General features: G+C 38.8%; 2 protein-coding genes across 2 annotated transcripts in view; both read right to left on the minus strand.

Annotated features, from left to right (window-relative positions):
- LOC149152906 (ATP-dependent Clp protease proteolytic subunit-related protein 2, chloroplastic-like) overlaps positions 1-12078 on the minus strand; it is a 143041-nt gene that overhangs the window by 24402 nt on the left and 106561 nt on the right. The window lies entirely within an intron of this gene.
- On the minus strand, positions 9128-9944 carry LOC149152907 (uncharacterized). The gene is made up of 2 exons (XM_089446016.1): positions 9807-9944; positions 9128-9696 (listed from the first exon to the last, which is right to left on the minus strand). Exons 1-2 carry the CDS (start codon positions 9932-9934, stop codon positions 9249-9251), a joined length of 576 nt encoding a protein of 191 aa, XP_089302142.1. The 5' UTR covers positions 9935-9944; the 3' UTR covers positions 9128-9248.

The raw sequence follows: 12078 nt of genomic DNA on the forward strand, positions 1-12078 counted from the left end.
ACATATTTCTTTAAGGTGATCCCATCACCGAACTGCATCCAACTATGCTGCATCCAATCATGCTACATCTTCCAGAATGCTGTCCTTTTCCGGCAGTACTATCTGTCGCTGCTATATGAGCTGGTGCATCAAACTTCAGTTCTCATCCTTTATACAGTCATGATCCAAGTTGAGGTTTCAGTACTGCCATACTTGCAAGACTGATTTGCACAACCCTTAACACAATCTATGTTGCTGGCTATGGCCTGTGGCTTAGCCCAGCAGTAAGTAAGGTCTACACACAGTACCCAGCTATCTTTATCCTTGAACAGCAATGTCTTCCAATCTTCTACTGAGAGATCTTCTTAGACAGACTTGATTTACCTTCTCTTTGAGTCTGCACCAGACACAGTCACTTGATGTATAACGTGGTGACTGGTTAGGGTATTTCTTCATTGTAGTTCTGCCCCTCAAGAACAATGTCAACATGCCCAGAACAGATCTCAAATGAGTCACGATGTCACCTACAACAATGTGGCATAATGACATATCCTCTAAGCTGTGATATGATTACTTTTAGCTGTCTTTCCTTACAGTGTCTTAAGGTGCCCTCAATTGCTATGTATAGAAGCCTCCCCTTTGCTGCGTGTGAGTGCCTTTTCTTGCTGCATATAAACCTCTTCGATTGTGACCAGACAGCGTATAGATTAGGTGACTTTCAGACCTGTGGCAAGGGCTCTTTTAGAGCTTTCTTAGACAGCGGATGGAAGGTCCCATATGTATCTCCTTGCTGTGTAAACAGGTCTCCTCTAGGACTCTGTATAGATCCTCTTTCTGACTGCAGATAAAGAGTTTCTTTCTAGCTGCATATAGGGTCAATAGACAGCGGCTTCAGGCCTTCATTTAGGGCCTATATTGGCCCTCCTCTCATCTGCAGATTGAGCCTTTTGAGACAACGTATAGAGGCTTATTTATGCTGCTTATAAGTCTCCTCTTTTCTGTGTGTAGGTGTCCTCATAAGCCTGCGACTAGGGCATATCTTTACTGCGGCTATGGCTGCAGCTACAGCTTCATTATGACAGCGGCTAGGTCTCCTCTCTAAGGCTGCGTTTAGATGTCTCCCTTAACTGCGTACTAGGCCCTCCTCCTTGCTGTGGATTAGGCCTCTCTCTACTGCGGTTGGGGCCTCCTTTAGTCAACGGATTAGGGCTTCTTTAGACTGCGTATAAGTGCCTCCCTTTGCTACTTAGATCATCATACTGCGGCTAGGGCATCATACTAGGCCAGCGTATACTCTTGGTTCTCTCCTTCTCCAAAAACCCAGACGTGGAGAGGAGATCACCTCAAGAATACGTGTGTGCAAATGATATCAAATCCTCATCTATTTATACCAAAATGAGGATGATGAATAGACACGTCGGTTGGGCTTCTAGAGCCTACATAAGAGCTGGTCGGCTTGACTATAATTACATAAACAAAATAAATTCATATCTCCATAAATACTTATCGGAATCGGATGATCTTTGGATCAATCCTACACCTCTCGACGAGAGGGATCCAATAAAAATATCAGCTGCCATAAATAAGTTGACCCACATGGAGTTTGGCCCTAGTTGCCAATTTAACAACTAGTTTCAATCCCACTTCTTCACCCCTATGAGAATCACCTGATGCAATGAGTGCTAAGTGAACTATTCAAAAGATCTTGAGAAATTAGTTAGTTACGACTACCTCTCATGGAAATGGTCATACGTGAACGACTTACTTAACGCAGTTGAATTCCAAAAATGATATCTAATATAATGCACTGCGTAAACCCCCTAATACTTAGAAAAGTTATTATTATTAAAGCATGGGTTTCATGCTCATTATTGATGGTCTTCTAGGTAAAAGCATGTTCTTCATGCTTCTAGGGTTTGTTAGGTCTTAGAATTTATTGTCTTGAGTCAAAGGAGTCAACATCATGTTTATAAGACCCTTCCGAGCAAAAATATATTTGTAAAAAGAATTATTTTTTAGTATAGAAAGTCCTGGAAGCTCCAAAGTACAAGTCAGCCCTAGAAACATCAAGTCAGCCTAAAGGAGGGAATTTGACCCCTTGAAAAGGTTATATAAAGGAGCAGTTCGACCTCATTTGAGACACTCACTCCACAAGTTTGATATCACAAGAAGTTTGATCTATAGTTGGGAAGAGAAGGAAGGAGAGCGAAAGCCAAGGAAGAGAAGAAAGGATGAAATTTTCTTGTTTTTGGGCTCTATCTCTCTCGCACGTGCAAAGTTCATGGGTTTTTGTTGTTGCAAAAGGAGGCTGAAATTGAAGGATCGAGTTGCAGTAAGACGAAGTGCAACATCTTGTAGTTGGAGGGAAGGATACTCTATCTAGACCTTGTTGACCTTAGGAGTTGTTTTGCTCCAGGAAGGTCTTGAGAGGAGGTTGATCTAGGGTTTCCTTGGAAGCTACAAGACTGAAATTGTAGGGTCGAAGTTGTAGGTTGAGTAGCAGTATCGAAGTTGGCAGGTCGAAGTTGCAATGTGTAGCAGTTTGGTGCATAATCAAGCAAGGACTTGAGGAAGGGTTGACTTGGTACTAGGAGAAGGATTGATCTAGGATTTCGGTCTTTGTATCTCATTTGAAATAGATTCTAAGAAGAGAAGAGTTTCCAGGTTTTCCCCTTGGAGCGGTTTTTCCCTCGCTAAGAGCCCAATATCTATGTCCTCTAGTGTCGCAGTTTATGTTCTTGATATGTGTTTTATGAAAAATCCAACTTAAAGTGTTTTGAACATAAATTATGTAAAAATAAATAAAAATAGATAATAAATAATAATCATAAAAATATAAATATAATAAAAATAATAAGTAAATTAACTAATGGTTAGTTAGTTAATAATGAAAAGGCATGTCTTAGAGACATGTCTGTTTGTGAAAGGGTACTTACCTCGCTATATATATAGGACCCTCATTCTCATTTGTATTCATCTTACATCAATTCTTTATACAATATACAATTTACAATTACTATCCTACGATGGATGTTTCTATCTTCGAAGTATTTTAAATATTTTCGTTGCGTATACGACTTTTGGTCGTTACATTGGTATCAGAGCCACGTTTGATCCGGCCTTTGGCCATCTACCTATCATCCACCTTGTTGTCATCGTGAATTAGGCGTTCGTCAGTCTTGGAGATTCTCCATTCCACCGAATTTGTCGTCAGGATTCTGACCATTAAAATATATATATATATATATATATATAGAGAGAGAGAGAGAGAGAGATAAGGAGATTATTAAAATATATATATATATATATTAAAAAGGAAAAAAATTAATATTAAAAGAAAAAAAAACTCAACAAAATTTATAAAAAACAAGAAATATACATATAAAAAAATAGATTAAAAATAAAAAATTGAAAAAGAAAAGGGGGATAGACTAAACTTACCATATACACCATCGTCCATCGTTGACCCTACACCACGGAATTGTCTTGTTGCAACGGGCACTCGTAGATCTGCAGTCTGCCGCCGAACGAGCCACCGCCTACACAGGTTGCCGCCCTCGGTATTTCTAAGGTCGTCGTCCAACACTATCAGGGGTCATCGTTGCTCGTTGTCCACATCCGCTCCATAAACCATCACCTTATCCACCGACATTCCAAGCCTTCCTTGACCACTGCCACCGGCATCACCACCAACTATTGTGCTTTTCTTCTGTTTCCCTGTGACTTTCTACACTTGACTAGTCCACACCATTTGCTGCCCACACCGTCCGCACTCTGTATCACACGCACACCGTCTTCTAGAATCAACCACGGCTCGACGTTCTCATTGTCATCACGCACGTTTACCCCGACCGGCTGTCACTTCCCTCAAACGGTGTCGCGTTCACCCTTACCTTTTATGCCATCCTTCAATCGCTACACGTCCCGAGCGAAGTCTTGTCTCCATGATGTCCCTGTCCATTGCAATTCCAATTCATTAATTGACGCCTGACCCGTCAAACGCCTGACCCACCAATCACGTCCCCCGCCCTTTGTTCGAGCCGATTCGTAACAATATAGTTACATAGTAATAACCATTCGAATAATAGTTATTCCTAAACTTGTTTGTAATTATACATAGTACTACAAACCATTTGAATAATTATATATAACATATAGTTATAATATAATTAATTATTTACCCCGATCGGGATGCGGGCCGACAGTTGGGACAGGCTAGTTGTAGTAATGATCGGTACCCTAGCAATTAGTACCACCGCCCCCCACATGCTCAAGGCAGGGGGTGCAGTGACCCTTGGCATGAATGCATGTTGGGGAGGTGGGAAAGGTGGCAGGATAGGAGGTAAGGCAAGGCATATAGGCAGGCGAGTGAAGCAGATGTTCAATGTTGGAGGGTCAGCTTGTGGAGAAAGGTGGTATCGCAGTGGTGTGGGAAGACGTCGAAACCAGAGATGCCAAGCTCGACGATGAACGTCTGTTGATCCCGGGTATGTAATTCGACTCTGCTCCACCACTGTAATTATGTTATGGTTGGGGTTTTGCTGGGGGAGAGGAGGGTAAATAGAAAGAGGGCCTAGGGGATAGAAAACTGTTGGTGGCAATGGGGAAGGAAATTGCCTGGTTTTGTATCCATACCCTTTGCCAGACGGGTAATGCCTATGACCGTCAGGGGGACAATTGCATGTTGCTGGGTTTGGATGCACCGCGCTCCTTAAACAATGCTTGGGGGGAGGTTGATTGTGGCAAGAGAGTGTATGAGGGGCAGGAGATGGTAGAAGGGGGCAGGGGGAAGCAGCTAGTAGGAGGCTTGGGGCGCAGCCATTCCCGCTGCATGCAAAGCAAGTGTTGGGTTAACCAGAATTCCTATCAGACCGATGGCAAGGCCAGAGAATCCGAGTGGAAACCCAATTGGGTGGAACTGAGGGGCAATGCCATTAATCCTTGGGCAGAGGGGGGAAGGAACCTAAACTACTCCGAGCAAACTGTAAGAACAAAGAGGGGTCTGCGGGAATGGCTTAGGCAAGGGTCGGCTGACCTACATGCAAAGGCTAGTACTAGGGATTGGAAAAAGGGTGCGACAGGGGGTTTGGTCCATGGACCTCCCCATTGCAGGCTGTCTCAGGACCACCCCAGCTCAGAGACCGTGAGAGCCAGTAGAGAGGAGAAGCAGGGGATGCGCATCACAGAACAGAGCCACCAGGGGGTGGCGCATCACTGCAATGATGTGTTTCAATTTAACTAACTATTGTTGTTACCAGTGCTCTGGCAAGCAGGTCATGGCTCGTGCTGCGAGGGGACGTGGTCATGGCAGGAGAGGCCCGACACCTAGGAAAGACAAGGAGTCGAGCACGTCGGAACCGCGCAAGGGCAGGAAGTCGGTAGAACACCTTATCACTGAAGCGACGAAGGCTTACCGTGAGGGGACGAATGCAAGAATCCGGAAATTGTTAGAAGAGTGGGAGGAGGAAGTAAAACAAGGTAGCAAGATAGAGGAAGAAATGGACAATTGGAGGACCTTAGCCCGGATCCAGGCAACACCCAAGGATGAATCACGCAGTTTAAGCAAACTCTGTACCTTTACTAGTTAATGAAGAGTTTATTAGGCAAGGCAATGGAACAGATTTCCATGGGAATGGCAGTGACACTCCAGGGAATGTCGAGCTATAAGCAGGATTTGCATAAAATCCTCTTCCAGCTGCATAAACAAGATATCAAGTTGGATAGAATTGACCGCCATATCCCTTGCATACTGGAGCTGAATGACATGCCAGGGGCATCTGCCAAGGATCCGACACCTGTTGAATCTGCCTCAGAGGAACAAAAGGAATAGACTCTTACCCATGCATATTTTTGTTTTATGCGGATAGCTTTTAATTTTTGTGTTGCAAATATCAGTTTAGATAGTTATGTAGTGTATGGACACGAAACAGAGACATATCTAGCTTGGCTAGAGAGATTAAGACTTTATTGTTTTTGGATGGCTTACAATGCAGATAAGTGGCTAACAGACTTGGTTTCCCTTCGGGGCAAGTTGAGGCCACCTGGTCAATCTATGTGGTGTAAACTTGCTTATGTTTAATAGAAAATGGAATGGTCCTGCCAAGCTTAACAAAAAAAATATAATTAATTATTTAATTAATTTAAATTTATATTAAAAACAAAAAAAAGGAAAGAATGTCAAGTAGTTATAAAAAAAAAAGTTTGAAAATTATAACAATAGATTTTAAAAAAAAAATATTAGAGAAAAAAAAATTTGGAAAAAAAATATATATAATAATAGAAACTCATGCTAATTGCCCATGTTATTTTAAAAGTAAAAGAAAAACAAAAGGAATACAAATTCTCTTTATATGAATGGTAAGTTTTACATTTTACGAGGAGAACATTAACCGAGGTTTTAGAAAACCATGGTAATTGCCCATGCTATTTTAAAAGTAAATGAAAAACAAAAGGAATACAAAATCTCTTTATGTGAATGGTAAGTTTTAGTTCTTACGTGGAGAACATTACCTGAGGTTTTAAAAACCCATGGTAATTGCCCATGGTATTTTCAAAGTAAAAGAAATACAAAATCTATTTATGTGAATGGTAAGTTTTACTTTTTACGTGGAGAACATTAACTAAGTCAGAAGTACATAAGTGAACATATATTTTATATTATACCCCAAAGAGGTGAATAACCACATTTAACTAGGGTTGTAACTTTTCAAAAAGAAAAAAGAAAAAAAATATATTATAAATAAAAGATATAAAAAAAGAAGTATTATATTATAAAGGGGTATTTAAAGAAAAGTTCAAGTCATAAAATTAATGAAAATATATATAAGTACAAAGCAGGTATTATTATAAAAGGTTACATAAGGAGAAAACATCAGTTAAGAGTTTACGTTAAAGTGAAAGTGAAGCTGAATTAAAGTTTAAAGAGTTATATGAAATTTAAAAAATAAATACAAAGGACAATAAGATATTTAAAAGAAGCCAATTGAAACAATATTTAAATATTATTTTTAAAGTACAAAAGGAAAAAAAAGTGTAAGTAGGATTATATAAAAGGAATACAAAGGAGTTTTGAAATATTAAGGATAATCAGAAATTGGATTAAAAGAGTTTTGAAGAATTAAAAATAATAATAATAATAATCAAAAAATCAAAATAAAAAATAAAAAATAAAAATAAATAAATAAATATATATATATATATATATACTAAAAAGGCACTTTTAAAGAAGGCCTGAAGTACAAAGTCCAAAGGAACTTTAAATATAATACCTTAAGTCATCTCGACAAAACAAATGGGATCAATCATTGAAAAAAAATGATGGAGCCCAATTCTAAAATGACGAAGCAAGAAAGGTTTTCCTATAATGGTCTTTCAATTACAGATCACGGAATAATTACATTAAAAGGAAGCATACACTAAAAGGAAGCATCCAAGGAAGAGAAGTTAATGTCGTCATCAGCCCAAGCAATGATGAAAATTATATCAACATCAACTTGGCAAATCAACTATTAATTCCAGAGCTAAGCATTGGTGTAAAGAAAAATATTTTTGACCAAAACGAGTATAAAATTAGTGATCTTCAAGTGACAATAGGTCATTATGACTACATATCTCAATTTCATGTGTAAGGACGGTCAACCCTAGTTTAGGGATTTGGGTACATTCATGTTCAACATAAAGGAACAAGTTTTGACGTTTCCTTATGAAGGGAAGATGGTCATGTTTCGAGACATAACAAGTAAATCAAAATCAATAAAATCTTCATTAGAAGACCTTAAGGATATATTAGATTTGATGTTTCAAGATAACCAAAAAGCTATATCAAAGAAGCAAAAAGAGTTTGAAGAAGTCATCTGCAGCAAAGACAAAGAAATTTCGCGCATCAGAGATCACCAAGAAAAGCTACTCGAACAAGTCAAGAAAGTTAAAGCATCAAAGAAGGAATGCAAGGAGCGTTTATTAGAACAAGAAGAAGAAAATTTATGTTTAAAGAGCCTTAACCAAACATTAGTAGAACACATCATGTTTAAAAGACGAGAAGCGTGAAGGCCAAAATAAAGTTGACTCAGAGAATTAAGAATGTTTATGTCTCAAAAATCATAATCAAAATCTTCTCAAACAGATTAAAAAATTTAAGGACGAAAAGAAGTTATTGACGAATAGGTTCAAAGAACTTGTCACAAAGGAAGCATCAAAATCTCCAGATGTAGCAGTCCAAACTGAAGAAACAGAGATCAAGACCACTAATCTTGCAATTCAGGCAAATCCAAACCCTATTGAAGTAAAAATGTACTCGGAGGTTATTCTTCAAACAGAGAACACCCCAAATAAAGATATTGTAGTTAAGTCAACAACAATGGCTGAGGGGAATCAAGAAACTGTCATAAAAACGTTAAAGAAAGTTCAAACAAGAAAAACTCCTTATCTGCATCCGAATCACAAGAGTAGACACCTTAATCAATCTACAAATCTGTATCAATCAAGACATAAACAACAGAATTATGTTACAAAGAATACTGAAGTGAACTCAATTCAATCTACTGATAACAATTTGTTACAAAGTTCCATTGATCAGAAGATTCCACAGAAGGTTAATCTAGGATGGTCTGATCCATTCTCAATAAGACAATTTTATATCAGTCCAAGGATCATATCAACTTGTATCGACAAAGATTATTGTTCTGAGATGAGAAGGCATTCGTAGCAGAAAAAGATATCAAGCAAAAGACATTCGTAGCAGAAAAGAGTTCAAGCCCTTTCATCAACAAGATTTGAGGACAAAGCTTTTTGAAGGAGAAGCCAATGTTATGAACATAAATTATGTAAAAATAAATAAATAAAGATAATAAATAATAATCATAATAATATAAATCAATGTTGCATTAATCGTTATCGGGATAATATCGGCACGAGGGAAAAATCGGAATTATCGGGAAATTATCGGAAATTATCGGGAAATAACCATTTGGTACAAAAAAATTCATTTTTTCATTTTTTCATTTTTTCTCAATTTTTTTAATATCTAAACCATCTACAACATAAAATAAATACATTGACACATAAATATGATAAAAGAATTAATATATAAGATGTTTAATATCATTTCTAGTGCTAAAATCACGCATAACATTGAAACATGTCCTGAATAGTAAGTCCTGACTCCTGAGTCGCAACTCAGCCTCAAAGTATCAACAAAAAATATGACAATGTATCTCATCGTGTCATAATGTCATATACAATAAAATGAAGAAAATAACTAAAGTCTAATCCTATTGATTTCCTCTGCCCCTCTTGCGGGAAAATGCCACAGCTTTCCCTTTCCCTTTAGATGTAGCTCCTGGTGCCCATGCTGGTGGAGATGGCAGTGGAGTCTGATGTGCTCTAGAAGCTGAAGAACTAGAAGTAGGAGCTATAGGAGGTAGACCACGTCCTCTACTGGTGGCAGTGGTAGCTCGGGCAGGTGGTGTCACCTCCTCCTCTTGTTCCTCCTCCTCCTCCAACTCCTCCTGCTCCTCCTCCCCCTCCACTACATCCTCCACGAACCAATCATCAACAGACTCCATGAGAGGCCTCTCAGCCTCAACCCTCCATGCAGCAGTGGTGTCAATCCCATCCAATGAGATGGAATCCACATCAGGTGTCCTCTCAAGTTGCCTCACCCACAATCGAAGACTGTAGTAGACATAGACCATGTCATTAAGTCGCTGGGACTCCAACCTGTACAAAGATCATGAAATAATAATTAATAATTATAAAAAAAAATATTGTTTAATGAATTCAAAAATTTATTTGGAAATTTGCAATATTTTAAATGTTTAAGTGTTAACCTGTTGCGCTTCTCGTTATGTATTTTTTCAAATACACTCCAGTTGCGCTCACATCCTGAGGAGCTACATGTTTGGCTGAGGATGCGAATGGCAAGCTTTTGCAGAAGGGGTACCTTGCCACCATACATTTTCCACCATGCATCTACAACAAAATTACAAATAAAATTTTAAATAAACATAAGAAAAAAATGGAATTTGAAGAGACAATGAAATTTGAAACAAAGTTACAAACTAAAAAATACCTGGCATTTTAATCGTCCTATCAGTGACAGCCATCTCAAAGCCAAATGTGCCACCTACCATCCTATATGTCTCAATTTGTTTAGAGATCTATATAAGTTGTTCTAGAGATCGCACCATCTCCTGGACACAGGATAAGAATTCATCCATGATCTCAACATCAAAATCAAACCCACATGCGTAAGAAAACGCAGGGTCCAGGAAAAGCCCAGCAGCATGAATGGGACGATGGAGTGTGATGTTCCATCACTCATCAATCACTCCCCATAGGAGGAGTTGTCTCTGAAACCCATCATCTCCCCTACCATCATAGTAGGCCCGAATGGTTTCTTTGGCCCTGTCCATGGCCTCATACAAATAGCCCATTGTGGACTTCTCACCATCAACCAACCGAAGAACCTTTACCAAAGGTTCAGTAACGGCGCACACCTCCTGCACTCCCACCAAGAAGTCTTCCTGGTATGAAACTAGTCTGCATACAACCTCTCCTTCTAGTTTGCGGCTCATTGGCAAAGCACGCCACTCCTCTGAAAGAAACATTCTCTTCATATCCCACATAGATTTCAAGAGAGATTGAAGAGATATGAAACTGGTGGAAAACCGTGTAATGGCGGGGCGCACCAACTCTTTGTTGTTGGTGAATCTTCTCATCAAGCTAAGCACAGATGTATGATTATATATATAATTTTTGATGAGTCAACAATATCTTTGACAAAGGGAATTTTCCCTATGTCCTCTAACATCAAATCAATACAATGGGCAGCACAAGGTGTCCAAAATAAAGTAGGATGCCTGTCCATAAGCATCCTACCAGCAGCAACATAATTTGCAGCATTATCCGTTATGACTTGGACAACATGTTGTTCACCCACCTCCAAAATAAACACATCCAGCAAATCACATAAAATTTTTGCATCTTTGATTTGTGCAGATGCATCAACAGATTTGATAAACATAGTCCCCTTGGGACAACTAACCAAGAAGTTTATAAGGGTTCTCCCCTTTTGGTCAGTCCAACCATCTGACATAATAGTGCATCCTGTTTGTGCCCATGATGCCCTAAATTCCTCCAATCTTTGGGTACAGACACGCTTTTCATTTTGAAGAATTCAGCCTCTGAAATCATGATAAGAAGGGATTTTGTACCTTGGGCCAACACTGGCAATAGCATCACAGTAGGTTGGAAAAATGGATTATTCCTTACAATGCTGAAAGGAATATCACTCCAGAGGAGAAATTTTGCTAGCAACTTGTCAGCTTGTTCTTTCTCAGTTCTTTTTAGCATTGAACCGATAGATGGTTGTGAACCAGGTGTGGTTCGAGGAACAAAACATGATGTGGCAGCTACCGGATTGGTTGATGTTGCAGTAGAACCAGTACCACTTGGCCCACTTCCTTCAGCTGACCTTTTTAGTTGCCTTTTGAGTTCTTCTTTGGCCTCTCTAGTCTGCTCTAATTCTTCCAATGCTCTCATGGCTCTTTGTATAAGTTCAGGATTTGTATTTGTACAAGACCCCACATCTTTTCCAGGGATTTTTGCAAGGTGAAACTTCAACCTGTACACCCCCCCGGACATAGGGTGGCCACACAACTTGCAACTCAAGTTTAGTCTATCATTCAGAGAATCAGGTACACCATATTCCCAGAAAGGATCCAATTTCCTTGGCATGTTTGTTTTTGAACTTTGAAGTTGCAAACTTGAAGTCTTGACTCTTGAATGGTGTTTTGGTGCAGTTGTGAGCCTCTGGGAAAATAAGGATTACAATTTAGCATTTACAAAATTACAAGTAATAAATTTACAATTTAGTATTTTAATTTTTAATTTTTAACATTGTACATTGAAAATCCAAGTTACCCAACCTAAAACAACCATTCCGAAGTTCAAAGTTTCAAACACAAGTTACCCAACCATTCCAAACCCAAGTTACCCAACCAAATGACAAAAACAATGAAAAATACATAAACAATATTTAAAAACAATGAAAACAGAAAAGAAAAAAAAATTGGTTCCCATAGTCATACCAAGTTACCC

Source organism: Pinus tabuliformis, chromosome 9 (genome assembly GCF_031772625.1).
Source record: "Pinus tabuliformis cultivar Carrire ecotype Pingquan chromosome 9, CPIR1, whole genome shotgun sequence".
Taxonomy (NCBI): domain Eukaryota; kingdom Viridiplantae; phylum Streptophyta; class Pinopsida; order Pinales; family Pinaceae; genus Pinus; species Pinus tabuliformis.

Excerpts from the sequence above, each read along its gene's own strand:
- LOC149152907 (XM_089446016.1), bottom strand. The coding sequence starts at position 9,934 with ATGTATGGTGGCAAGGTACCCCTTCTGCAAAAGCTTGCCATTCGCATC. Across the intron at positions 9,697-9,806 it reads CATAACGAGAAGCGCAACAG|GTTGGAGTCCCAGCGACTTA; the intron begins GTTAACACTTAA and ends ATCTTTGTACAG.